This window comes from Salmo salar, chromosome 01 (assembly GCF_965601325.2).
Source record: "Salmo salar chromosome 01, fSalSal1, whole genome shotgun sequence".
NCBI classification, from domain to species: domain Eukaryota; kingdom Metazoa; phylum Chordata; class Actinopteri; order Salmoniformes; family Salmonidae; genus Salmo; species Salmo salar.
In genome coordinates this window covers 61,780,231-61,793,466 of record NC_138291.1, presented here as the reverse complement: position 1 = coordinate 61,793,466, position 13,236 = coordinate 61,780,231, and the positions used below count along the sequence as shown (strand labels likewise).

General features: G+C 43.7%; 1 protein-coding gene across 10 annotated transcripts in view; it reads right to left on the bottom strand.

Annotated features, from left to right (window-relative positions):
- The window catches only part of LOC106606791 (zinc finger SWIM domain-containing protein 8), a 46,249-nt gene that overhangs the window by 20,044 nt on the left and 12,969 nt on the right, over positions 1 to 13,236 (bottom strand). For all 10 annotated transcript variants that reach the window (XM_082975688.1, XM_082975709.1, XM_045720746.2 and 7 more), the window contains 7 exons: positions 10,776 to 10,929; positions 10,237 to 10,331; positions 7,055 to 7,227; positions 4,197 to 4,304; positions 3,627 to 3,708; positions 3,143 to 3,263; positions 2,826 to 3,027 (listed from right to left, as the gene is read on the bottom strand). In XM_082975688.1, coding sequence (XP_082831814.1) covers positions 2,826 to 3,027; positions 3,143 to 3,263; positions 3,627 to 3,708; positions 4,197 to 4,304; positions 7,055 to 7,227; positions 10,237 to 10,331; positions 10,776 to 10,929 — 935 coding nt within the window. The remainder of the gene's footprint in view (positions 1 to 2,825; positions 3,028 to 3,142; positions 3,264 to 3,626; positions 3,709 to 4,196; positions 4,305 to 7,054; positions 7,228 to 10,236; positions 10,332 to 10,775; positions 10,930 to 13,236) is intronic.

Sequence of the window (13,236 nt, the reverse complement as noted above, 5' to 3'; positions counted from 1 at the left end):
AACAATTGAACCGCTCTCCTTGAAGTTTTTGATGATCCGATAAATGGTTGATTTAGGTGCAATCTTACTGGCAGCAATATCCTTGCCTGTGAAGCCCTTTTTGTGCAAAGCAATGATGACGGCACGTGTTTCCTTGCAGGTAACCATGATTGACAGAGGAAGAACAATGATTCCAAGCACCACCCTCCTTTTGAAGCTTCCAGTCTGTTATTCTAACTCAATCAGCATGACAGAGTGATCTCCAGCCTTATCCTCGTCAACACTCACACCTGTGTTCACGAGAGAATCACTGACATGATGTCAGCTGGTCCTTTTGTGGCAGGGCTGAAATGCAGTGGAAATGTTTGTGGGGGATTCAGTTAATTTGCATGGCAAAGGGGGACTTTGCAATTAATCTGATCACTCTTCATAACATTCTGGAGTATATGCAAAGCGCCATCATACAAACTGAGGCAGCAGACTTTGTGAAAATTAATATTTGTGTCATTCTCAACTTTTGGCCACGACTGTACATACTTGTGTTCTGTTGGTCAGATAAGACCTAAACCAATTCACTGCTATATCATTAAGAGCCAATCATTTCAGTTTCATCAGGAGAATATCATGGTCCACAGTGTCAAAAGCTTCCTGCAAGTCTAACATACCTGTATAGTTCCCTTTCTCACTTTCCTGCTTAATGTGGTCAAAAAGGTGGATAAGGCAAGTATCAGTGGAATGAGGTGTTCTAAAGCCAGACTGGAGTTCATAAAGACGTTTGTGCTCGAGAAGGTATCCCTCAAGTTGATTAAAAACTAATCTCTCAACAACTTTGGATAAGGTGCTGAGGATCGACACAAGCCTGTAGTTTCCTACATTTATTTTACTGCTCTTCTTGTGGAGTGGAACCACCCGGGCTGTTTTGAGATCCTTGGGAAATGTTTACAATATGCGTTGTCGTTTTAGCAGTGACACAAGCACTATCCTTTATGAATCTTGCAGGAAGGTTATCTAGCCCAGTTGCTTTGTTTGTGCTCATTAAGCATAGTTGATTGGAAACGTTGTCCTCTGTTACCATGCACAGCACAAACAAAAAATGTGTGATACCTTTGCTATGGTAAAAGTTGTTAATGAAAGACTGGCCATAGTGTCCAGAGCAGGTAGGTAACTTCTTAACCAAAGATGAGGATATAGTGGTAAAAAAAATTTATAATTTAGAATAATTTGCAACCTTTTCCTGGTCATAACATAAAACATCATCAATATCTAGGCCAATACTACAGCATTTTGCCTTATGGGGAGTTTGAGCCAATGTCCTTTAACATTTCCACAGTTTACGAGGCTGATGTAAGTTGTCATTAACAGGGTCTATGTAATGTTGTGATTTGGCCTTATCCATTTTGTATCTTGCCTGGTTTCTACAGTTAATATAACCATAATAATCTGGTTGTAGATTTGTCCGTCTGAATCTGACCAGGTAGCGATCCCTTTTCCTTATGAGGTCTAAGATGTCGGAAGTGATCCATTTCCCTGATTCAAATTTGTTTAAAATCGGAACCAGAGAGTCAGACAGAAACAGATCTTTAAAAAGATACCAAGCTTGATCGACATCACAGTTTAGTACACGAGACCAATCCAAAATATATGTACATATATTTATAATGTACATATTCTTATTCATTCCTTTACACTTGTGTGTATAAGGTAGTTGTTGGGGAATTACTAGATTACTTGTTAGATATTACTGCATGGTCGGAACTAGAAGCACAAGCATTTCGCTACTCTCGCATTAACATCTGCTAACCATGTGTATGTGACGAATAAAATTTGATTTGAAATTCCAAGTACTTCTACAAAACGTTCCTTTGAGTATTGTTTCATAGACAGTACCTTCATGTATTTATTACCTGGCTCAAGTAGCATTTTGGATTTCTTACGAGTACAGTAGGTTACCGTAAAACCAATATTTAAGACTCCTGACTGACAGACATTCTCTTGGTCTGATACAATAATCAAATCCAAAGTTGATTTACTGTCAATACACACCTGGGTTGGCTCAACAATCAGTTGATTAAAGTTATACACGGCATATACTAGTGTACTTTTCTTGGGTGATAACTGCACAAGCAGGATACATTCCCTATCGGCCAATACATTGTGATCACAGCAATTGGATTCAAGAAAATCATAGAAATGATTCTGCTTAGGAGGCCAATAGCACAGACCAACAAGTATAGGATGACATTAAGGAAGAAGTATATCTATCCATGCAACCTCAAGACCATCCGTTTACAGATCTGAATGAGGGTTAAAATGCACATCATTCCTAGTAAAAACACACGCCGCCACCGTGTCGGTCAATTCTATGAATGCTATAACCCGGCAGCTCAACCTCATGGTCCTCAACTGACCCGACGAGCCATGTCTCAGTCACTGACCCGTCGAGCCATGTCTCAGTCACAGCAACTACTGCAGCCCGTGCGTTAGAAGCGAGGAGTTTTAATTCCTCTAATTTCGGCAGCAGTCTCTGTGCGTTCACAGGGATAAAGTGAAGCCCTCTCCGATTGAAACAGTCAAACATGTCATTTTCTGTGCCCACTGCTGTATATAATTAAGCAGTAAGTCCTGAGGGGGTGTGGTATATGGCCAATATACATCACAAACCCCAAAGGAGCCTTATTGCTATTATGAAGTGGTTACCAACATAATGAGAGCAGTAAAAATACATGTTTTTCCATACCCGTGGTATACGGTCTGATATACCACGGCTGTCGGCCAATCAGTACTCAGGGCTCGAACCACCCAGTTTATAAGTATGTATGTAACATGTGTCTACGTGTGTGTGTTACCTGTTCATAAGTGAGACACTGCTCAGTGAGGATCTCTAGTAGAGGTGCAGCGTTGCTGTCCCTCCTCTTGAACATCTCCCTGACGATAGACAGGAGGTTCCAGATCCCCTCAGGCTCCCGCCCTCTCAGAGGTCTCAGCAGACAGGCCCACTCTGCCGCCGCCGGTGGCTCCGTGGATGACAGGTACATGGAGTTGACGTCACTGCACCGGGAGGGAAGACCCGCTACAAAGATTAGCAAGTATATTTCCACACACACATACTCTGTCCTCTTCTTAATATACCCCACTTTGATCATGCATGTCTCTGCTCTCTTACCTGAAGACCACAGGAGAGGGGCCACAGAACTTGTGCAGCGTCTTCTTGATGTTGTCACTGAGCGTGGACTCATCTAGATACCAGGTGCTCTGGTCAGAGGCCGAGGGGCCAGCAGTGGGGTCTGTACACAGAAGGCAGGGAGTAAACAGAAAGCCCAAGAAATACAATACAACAAATGTAAAGAACTGTTTTTTAGCTGATATTTGGGAAACATCCCATCTGAACCACTTTACAGCGTGCTCGAAGCACATAAGCATGCAAACGCCTTAAGTGCAAATGGTCAGAGATAGGGGTCTATCTAGAATTGAGGGTGTGGGAAGCAACCCCCATCTCATATTGGTGGTGGAAGTAGTGGGTTACACCCTATACAATTAATAAAAAGCCCTTTGACTTATTATCTCCAACCACATTATTAACCCATGTGAGATGAGTAGAGGCTGCCCCCTGCAGGAGGCAAACAGAAGCACAGCCAGCCAGGGCATACCTGGAGCCCCACACACTGTGTTGATGGCTGTGGACTGGGAGGACAGAAGCTCATCCAGGAGCCTCTGGGCTGTGGGCAAAATCTGAAGGCGAAAAATAACAGAAAAGCTTGAATGAGTATGATAGAATCTGCTTCCTGTTAAATGCTAACTTTTGAACACAAGGCTCTAATTACAGCTTAGAAATACAATTGGCCTTAGAGATGAGTAACATTACAGTGAGCAACTCTTCCCTACTGACTGCAATACATAAAGAGACAATGCAGCTACTGTGTGTTATTTATCTCAGTAACACAGACAAAGGGAGTATTGAGACTGGGCCGGTTACAGGCTGAGGTCAGCTCCCGCTACAAACCTAGCCACTGGGAGGTAAAACATACAACACTGTTCTTACACTCAACTAAAATCTATTTTTATGACCAACTTGGTGAACTTAAGTACATAAACCACATGATCTAATAGTTTTTGGAAAGCATAAAAAAGGGATTGAGAAATGTGTCTGGATTTCAACACAAGTGTTGCTAGTGCTAATACATACAATCTAGCCAACTAGTGTGGTTGGACAGTCTTACCTGTTGGGGAAGCTCGCTGATTAGGTACTGGGCAAACTTCTGCAGCTGGTCCCTCTGCAGCCGGGACAGGGACTCTGACACGGGGGCTCGCAGGCACACGGCAGACGCCTGGCAGACAAATACAGGGGTGACAGGCATTAGCGTACATTTAGGATCTCGCCTTGCTCCGTTTCCTGTTCATGCAGTGAGTTTAAACGCAGATCAAAGATAAACAGATAATTCAAATATAAACTGTAGGTGTGCAACAAACTTCAAATTCACGATCATTAACTGTTCAGTAACCATACTGTACTTACACATTGGTAATAAACAAGAAACATTGAGCTGCCATCTCCCTCTTCACAACCAGAACTCCCACACTATAGTAGGCTGGTGGCCCCTAGCCTAGAATACTTAGCTAGCTGAGACCATGAGGCTGTGGAGTGGTCTCTGCTGTGTGATGACTTTATTAAGACTGCTGCCTACTGCTTAGCTATACCTTCTGCTCAATCTGGAGCAGGGCAGAGATCCCCCTCATTTGCAAATGGGTGAATATGGCCCATGCATAATACATGGTGGAGAGATGGGCCAGGCCAGGGTTTGATGATTTAGGCTTATTCTATGGTTGGCTCTCCAGAAGGTCATTAAAGGGAATATGGAATGGGGAAGGGGGGGGGGGGGTGTACAGAACGAGACACCACCACCACAGAAAGAGGGGGGGGGGGGGGGTAGCTGCTGCTACTGTGTGGTGAATGGAAGTGGAAACCCTCGGAATTCCTGGACCAGGATGGAGACCAGAAAAAGGAACAGGGGGGATATAATGATGGGCTAAGTGTGGACTAAGAGCCAGGGTAAATAGCAGGAATAGCGAGATGGGGAGGGACAGGGGCATGCTTGTGCTCTAATACTCTGCTAAAGAATATTTCATGCTCTTTAATAGGATTAGATCAGCATATATGCCCGTTGCCCGCACACTCCTCCCTAACCCCCAAACTTTTAGAAGCAGTTACTCTACTTTTCGGTGAGGCGCTTCTATTAGAATGTTCTCGGACCAAAACATTTCATTAGATGATGCTTCTTCAGAGAGTGACGTTAGATGTAACAGTTCTTTAGGGGTGTTTGTGTAAGTTGCTTTACAAATTGAACAGTCAAGAGTTCTGGTCTGCAGTGTGTGTGTTCAGTATTTATCGCGTTGATTTTCTGGAGTGGTTTCGTAATGTGGAACTAATTGAGCACTGCCAAGTTGCACTGTGTGCGTGCCTGTGTGTGTGTGTGTTTGTGTGTACGCACGCACATGTGCCCTGGTGAGAGAAACAGGGAAGACTCAGACTGTGGGTTCAGTTGGTGTCTATGAAAATGCACACTTTGATCATTTCCTGTTGAAACCACAGTGCCTTTAAAAAAAGGTCCAACTATATTCTGACACAGTGTGTGAACGTGCTCTCAGGAGACAGACTCAAGACACTGAATTTGAACAAATATTAAAAAACGGGTCATTAATAATGGACTAGTTCAAGTCCATCTACAACCAATGGCTCCCATTTTAACATAACCCCTCAAAAACCTGCACGAGTGTGCCTGTATTTCTCATAATACCTGGAGAAGCATTCATTTCAACACGTCTCATTATTTGACGTCCAATTCATGAGAGGGCAGTGGCAACTCGTGAGTCACAAATGACATCTGTTGCGTTCTGAAACAGATTTTGGAATAAGTGCCCCGCTTAGTATTTAGAGTGATGATATCGGTTTGGTCACGACAAAATGCCACCTCTCATGGCTACAGAGTGAGGGGACTGAATTCATGGAAATGGCTAAGCATAACATAAATAGCACAGCACACCTATCTGGGCCTGAAAGCTGCTCATTAATTTACAGTCAATCCACCCAATCAATACAATAATGGCTAATGAGGGTCCATGTGCGCCTGATAAAAGGTCACAAGAAAGCTAGTGTGTGTGCGCACGCCTGTCACAGAACAACTGACAGTATGAAGTGGGCGATAAGACGGGGATGGCTATGGGAGACGAGGCGCTCTCCTGGACTGATGATTACCGAGCGAGAGAGAGAGTTCTTTTCCAGAGGAAAATAAATATGAGGATTGAGAGTTCAAAGTTCATTTTATGATTCTGATCATGATGGCATAATCAGCTTGGCCAAGGGTTCATACGACCTCAGTACATCTGGACAGAACTTCAAAAGCCTGAACTGAGCCCACACACACACGTTCCTGCAAAAACGCACACACCCCATCAGACCCTGCGAGAACCACCTCGACTGTGATATCACGAGAGTCGGGTGGGGTGTTTACCAACAAAACTGATGGGTGCGCAACTACGAGGTAAAAACAGACAGGGTTGGCTTACAGTCAAAAGATTCTTGATAACGCATAAGTTATATTTCATCTGCAAATGTTCATTGAAAAAAGAAAGACATTTTCCCAATAAGCACTTGTTTGTCTTTAAAATAAATTGGTACAGTTGTTGGTTAGCTGGCTAGCTAACCCTAGGCATATTAGCATAGACGTGACAAGAGTCAAAACAAGACATGGTATTAAGAACAAATACAACTAGCTGAAACAAGTAATCTACAATTCACCGCACAGCAGCTTCTAGTCGTTGTTGCTAGATATCTATGACAACACGGCCTTTTAACTCAAGAGTTGCGCACAAATTATTGTTGGGACGTTGTCAACCCGTCTATAGGCTATGGCTTGTCTGTGCCAGGTTTGGGTAAAAGCTCCTGAATTTAAATGGATTTGACTATAGTCACAGTGCTACACTAACTCACTCACACATATACTGTCTATACTACAGCAAAAAGGTGTACAGTATAGGTGTATTCATGCGGTAATGCCTTGTGTGTGTACTCGAAACTCACGTTGTGGATCCTGAAGAGGCAGAGGGCCACCACGTGGGCGCACCACTTGGCACCGGCCCCGCAAGTGCAACTGCAGGAGGTGATGCGGCAGCGGTCAAACATGACAGCCACATTGTACGCCCCTTTTGATTGGCCAGCCTGGGGCGATACCACGGTGGCACTGAGGTGGAAACCTGTGTGTGTGAGAGAGAGAGAAAGAGAGAGAGAAAGCGCAAGAGAAAGAGGGACAGAGAGAAAGACAGAGGGGATAATATCAGCTCTGAAAGGTCAATCTGCTTGTCTGTGTCAGACAATAAGACTGGAGAAATGGAATGAGAAAGTGTTATTATGACGAAGTGGGCCAGGAAAACTTAGAGTGCTGGGGCTGACACTAATAGTGAGCGAGCCATTGGCCGACATTGTGCAGCAGTAAGGGCTGCCAGACAGGAAATGAAAGGCAGTTGTATTTCCATGCACACAGAGAGACTAGGAGATGTGAGAGAGAGGGGGGGAGGGAGAGAGATTAGGAAGGTTGGCCAAAAGCTTTTAGCCGCTGGACAGCAGCCAGCATTCTCCTGGTGAAGCCGAGCCGGCAAAGAGGAGGAGGAGAGGGAATGGGATTAGAGGAACAACTCAGCGTAACTATTCCAGATTCAACACAATAGGCCCCCTTCAGAGAGCGGAGCTCTGTTCCAGTCTTTCTGCTTCTCCCTGGCAGTCTAACGCCTCCTCCACCCCTAACCTACTTCCCTTTCCCTACTACTTCCACTGGGAGACATGGTTTCCATTACCTCACTATGAGCTCTAATGCTTTTCACCTAATACAGCACTGAATGACATACCCTGGGCTCGCAGGAAAACAACGAAGTACACTCAGAGCAGATAAAGCACTTGCTTTCAAAGATGGTTGTTAACTTTTTAAATCAGAACCCATGGGTCGTTATGGAAGTCTTTGAAAACGATACATGCCCCTCCGAGGTTTAATACAGTGGGAAAGGTTCGATTCGGCTTTCCCTTAACAAGCACTTTCTTTAACATAACTTCCAGTGGCAAGGAAAAGTATGTGAACCCTTTGGAATTACCTGGATTTCTGCATAAATTGGTCATCAAATTTGATCTGATCTTCAGTCACAACAATAGACAAACAGTAAGCTTAAACTAATAACACAAATTATTGTATTTTTCTTGTCTATATTGAATACATAATTTAAACATTCACAGTGTAGGTTGGAAAAAGTACGTGAACCTCCAGGTTAATGACTTTTCCAAAAGCTAATTGGAGTCAGGAGTCAGCTAACCTGGAGTCCAATCAATGAGACGAGATTGGAGATGTTGGTTAGAGCTGCCCTGCCCTATAAAAACACTCAACATTTGAGTTTGCTATTCACAAGAAGCATTGCCTGAACCATGCCTCGAAAAAAAAAAGAGATCTCAGAAGACCTAAGATTAAGAATTGTTGACTTGCATAAAGCTGGAAAGGGTTACAAAAGAATCTCTAAAAGCCTTGATGTTCATCAGTCCACGGTAAGACAAATTGTCTATAAATGGAGAAAGTTCAGCACTGTTGCTACTCTCCCTAGGAGTGGCTGTCCTGCAAAGATGACTGCAAGAGCACAGCGCATAATGCTCAATGAGGTTAAGAAGAATCCTAGAGTGTCAGCTAAAGACTTACAGAAATCTCTGGAACATGCTAACATCTCTGTTGACGAGTCTACGATACGTAAAACACTAAACAAGAATGGTGTTCATGGGAGGACACCACGGAAGAAGCCACTGCTGTCCAAAAAAAAAAACATTGCTGCAAGTCTGAAGTCTGCAAAAGTGCACCTGGATGTTCCACAGCGCTACTGGCAAAATATTCTGTGGACAGATGAAACTACAGTTGAGTTGTTTGGAAGGAACAACACTATGTGTGGAGAAAGAGTCCTGACCTCAACCCGATTGATATGCTGTGGCATGACCTCAAGAGAGCAGTTCACACCAGACATCGGAAGAACATTGCTGAACTGAAACAGTTTTGTAAAGAGGAATGGTCCAAAATTCCTCCTGACCGTTGTGCAGTTCTGATCCGCAACTACAGAAAACGTTTGGTTGAGGTTATTGCTGCCAAAGGAGGGTCAACCAGTTATTAAATCCAAGGGTTCACATACCTTTTCCCACCCTGTACTGTGAATGTTTACACAGTGTGTTCAAATAAAGACATGAAAACATAATTGTTTGTGTGTTATTAGTTTAAATCAGACTGTGCTTGTCTATCGTTGTGACCTAGATGAAGATCAGATCAAATGTTATGACCAATTTATGCAGAAATCCAGGTATTACCAAAGGGTTCACATACTTTTTCTTGCGACTGTATAAGCATAAACCACTGAGCCACTGTTGAGCAGCGCATAAGAGGGCATTTTACTGTAAGACTTTTTTATCCTAGCTGCCATCTCAGTGATGTTGAGAGGACTGGATTAATAACCCAATCATTAAGTAGTATGTCCACTGTGTTGGGGCAGGTTGCTTGGCTTGTGGTTAACCCTAGGTGACTATTGATGTGCCCCATGTAATAGCAGGTCTATGCACTATATTTCACCTGTGGCTTCATTCATTGACCTGGGAAATGTCTTAAATGGCACAATACAGCAGCATTCCTACACTACACCAAGTTCTCTTTCTACTAATAAACTGGGGGTTGGCCAAGTCAATGGCTAATGAGTAGTGATAAATATAACCTGACCGGGGGGAAAAAAAACAGTAGCGGCCACAGTTTTTCCTGATCAGGTCACGGGGTCAGGATAAACTCTGGGCCCTAGTAATGAGCAGTGAGAGTGGCGTGCTCTATCTGAACTCTATCTGTTAAAGCTGGTGAGTAAGGCTCCGTTAGGAACGTTTAGGGTCATTAAAGCTCCTGTAATCCCCACACATCCTGCCTGCCTGTCCGGCTGCTCTAATCCAGTCATCTGGGATGAGCAGAGAAATGCAGCAGTTCCACCAGGACCCCACACCACTGAGGTGGACACAGCATCTGACCTGGGAATAACACTCAACTATATAAATGCGCAACTCATTTTTTTGAAGCCCAAAGGGTGAGTGTGTGGCTGTGGCACAGGCCAACCAATGTGTGACCAGGACGACTTTATGGAGGTTTGTAGGAGGTTTAGAGAGTTCACTGTTGTCTTAGTGCTGAGATGGTATAGGTGAAGGCCACTGCTCACCTATCTGCAGAGGGTCTTTAACAGCCCTCATCCTGTACAGCTGCTCCCCTCGCTGGAACTCATCTGGGCTGCCGTTGGCCAGACATGAGTACAGCCTGCAGAGGGAGATCCACAGAGAAAGGGGGATGAGATCAGAGAAAAATAAAGACACATTAACTTTTCCAAATACTATGTCCCCTCTGAAGTTGTGCCAGCCATTTGTATAAATTGTATTTGTGAGTGGTCCTGCGTATTTGGCATTTGTGACTCTTGGAACTTTTAATGGTCTAACTAATACCGCCTGGTGATGTCAACAGGCAAGCAAAAACCCCAACTATGCAAAAATCATGCTGATTAAAAGGTCCTGTGTAAATTCTCAACCAGTAACTACCAGGAAATAACACTGATCTCATTTTACACTTTTACAGTGCAGGTTTCAGCTGTTGTACAATATGATACAAAACACAGTAAAACAGAATTTTGACTGCACTGGGCCTTAAACAACATTCCCACAAAAGATCTCTAAATTTCAGAGCGTGTGCGCACGTGACCAGCCTTACCGGATGTCCTCCTCGTTCTCAGGGAAGCTCCAGTAGGCGATGCGTAGCTGCAGCTGCTCAGGGACAGGAGGGTAGACCTTCTCCACCACCTCAAACGGGATGTGGAACGCCACCTGCTTGGCTGAAAGCTCCACCAGAGGGATGACCTGACCATCTAACAAACAGACAGAGAGCAAGAGAGAAAACATTTTTCTGCCATCAACCATATATGGAGGAAAGAAAGCAGTCTAAATAGACTGATGGCTGTGGTTCAGCTGGTCTGAAGCCATGGTAAACCTATCAAAACATTGCCTTGGTGCAAGCCTCCACACTTTCAACTCATGGCCCTGGCCTGGACATCATCATGACTAGGGCCCAGAGTTTTTCTTGACCATGTGAACTGTCCAGGAAAGTTGGGAGGAAAAACCTGGGCTCCCATGTCACAAGTCAGTTCACGTGGTCAGGAAAACCTGCTGGGCCTGTTTAGGACTTCAAGCTCCCTTGGTCTCTCAGAGCACAGGACAGCTGCCAAACCTGCAGCCCCTTCAGGAGCCTGTCCTGTCAGCCCAGGAAGGGTTTGGGTTTCCTGAGGGGTTCTGAACGCGCACAACCCCTTCTCCAAACAGCACTCTTCAAAAGCTACAGTGACCCTGAAAAGAAAACTGACACTAAAAACATCCTAGACAGTTTCCTACCCAGAAACAGCACTATCTTCAGCTGGCTTGGACTGTAGTGTTGACCACTAGGAAACCATAAGGTCAGCCACATTCCATAAAAATTGCAAATATAAATCTTCATCTGTAATAATTATTACCATTGCAGCCTTGCAATCTAATTCATCAGGGAGACTTATGCTAACGAAGAAGCATGAGGGAATGGCACTGCAATCCATCTAGTATATGCTACAGTACCTGTAGACTTCCAGTCATTACGCTAACGTTAGTTAGCATTGGCTCGCACTAGTTAACCTGTTATGGCTAGGGGGCAGTATTTTCACGGCTGGATAAAAAACATACCCGATTTAATCTGGTTACCACTCCTACCCAGTAACTAGAATATGCATATACTTATTACATATGGATAGAAAACACTCCAAAGTTTCTAAAACTGTTTGAATGGTGTCTGTGAGTATAACAGAACTCATTTGGCAGGCAAAAACCTGACAAGGTTTCAGGCAGGAAGTGGCCTGTCTGACAAGGTGTCGTTCTTCTTGTCTCTGTTTATTGAAGAGTGAGGATCTTAGCTGTCCCGTGACACTTCCTACGGCTGCCATAGGGTCTCAGAAGGCGGTAAAAAGCTGAATCGTGGCTTTGCAGGCTCTGGCTGAAAAAAAGTAGCGCGTTTGGGTAGTGGCTGGTTACAGTACTGTGAGACTCAGGCTCGTGCCCGCGTCGACCGAAAGCTTTGTTTACTTTCCTCAGTTTAGCTAAAAGGAGATTCCCGGTCGGAATATTATCGCTTTTTTACGAGAAAAATGGCATAAAAATGGATTTTAAACAGCGGTTGACATGCTTCGAAGTACGGTAATGGAATATTTAGATTTTTTTTGTCACGAATTGCGCCATGCGCGCGACCCTGATTTACCATTTCAGATAGTGTCTGGGACGCACGAACAAAACGCCGCAATTCGGATATAACGATGGATTATTTTGGACCAAACCAACATTTGTTATTGAAGTAGCAGTCCTGGGAGTGCATTCTGACGAAGACAACAAAAGGTAATGAAACTTTTATAATAGTAAAGCTGATATTGGTGAGTGCTAAACTTGCCGGGTGTCTAAATAGCTAGCCCGTGATGCCTGGGCTATGTACTTAGAATATTGCATAATGTGCTTTCACCAAAAAGCTATTTTAAAATCGGACATATCGAGTGCATAGAGGAGGTCTGTATCTATAATTCTTAAAATAATTGTTATGCTTTTTGTGAACGTTTATCGTGAGTAATTCAGTAAAATGTTAGCGAATTCCCCGGAAGTTTGCGGGGGGTATGCTAGTTCTGAACGTCACATGCTAATGTAAAGAAAGCTGGTTTTTGATATAAATATGAACTTGATTGAACAAAACATGCATGTATTGTATAACATAATGTCCTAGGGTTGTCATCTGATGAAGATCATCAAAGGTTAGTGTTGCATTTAGCTGTCTTCTGGGTTTTTGTGACATTATATGCTAGCTTGAAAAATGGGTGTCTGATTATTTCTGGCTTGGTACTCTGCTGACATAATCTAATGTTTTGCTTTCGTTGTAAAGCCTTTTTGAAATCGGACAGTGTGGTTAGATAAAGGAGAGTCTTATCTTTAAAATGCTGTGAAATAGTCATATGTTTGAAAAATGGAAGTTTTTGTATTTTAGAGGAGTTTGTATTTCGCGCCACGCCCATCATTGGATATTGGAGCAGGTGTTCCGCTAGCGGAACGTCTAGATGTTAACTACCTCTAACTTTCTTCATACTGTAGGCAGTCATAAAAAAATACTTAATTGC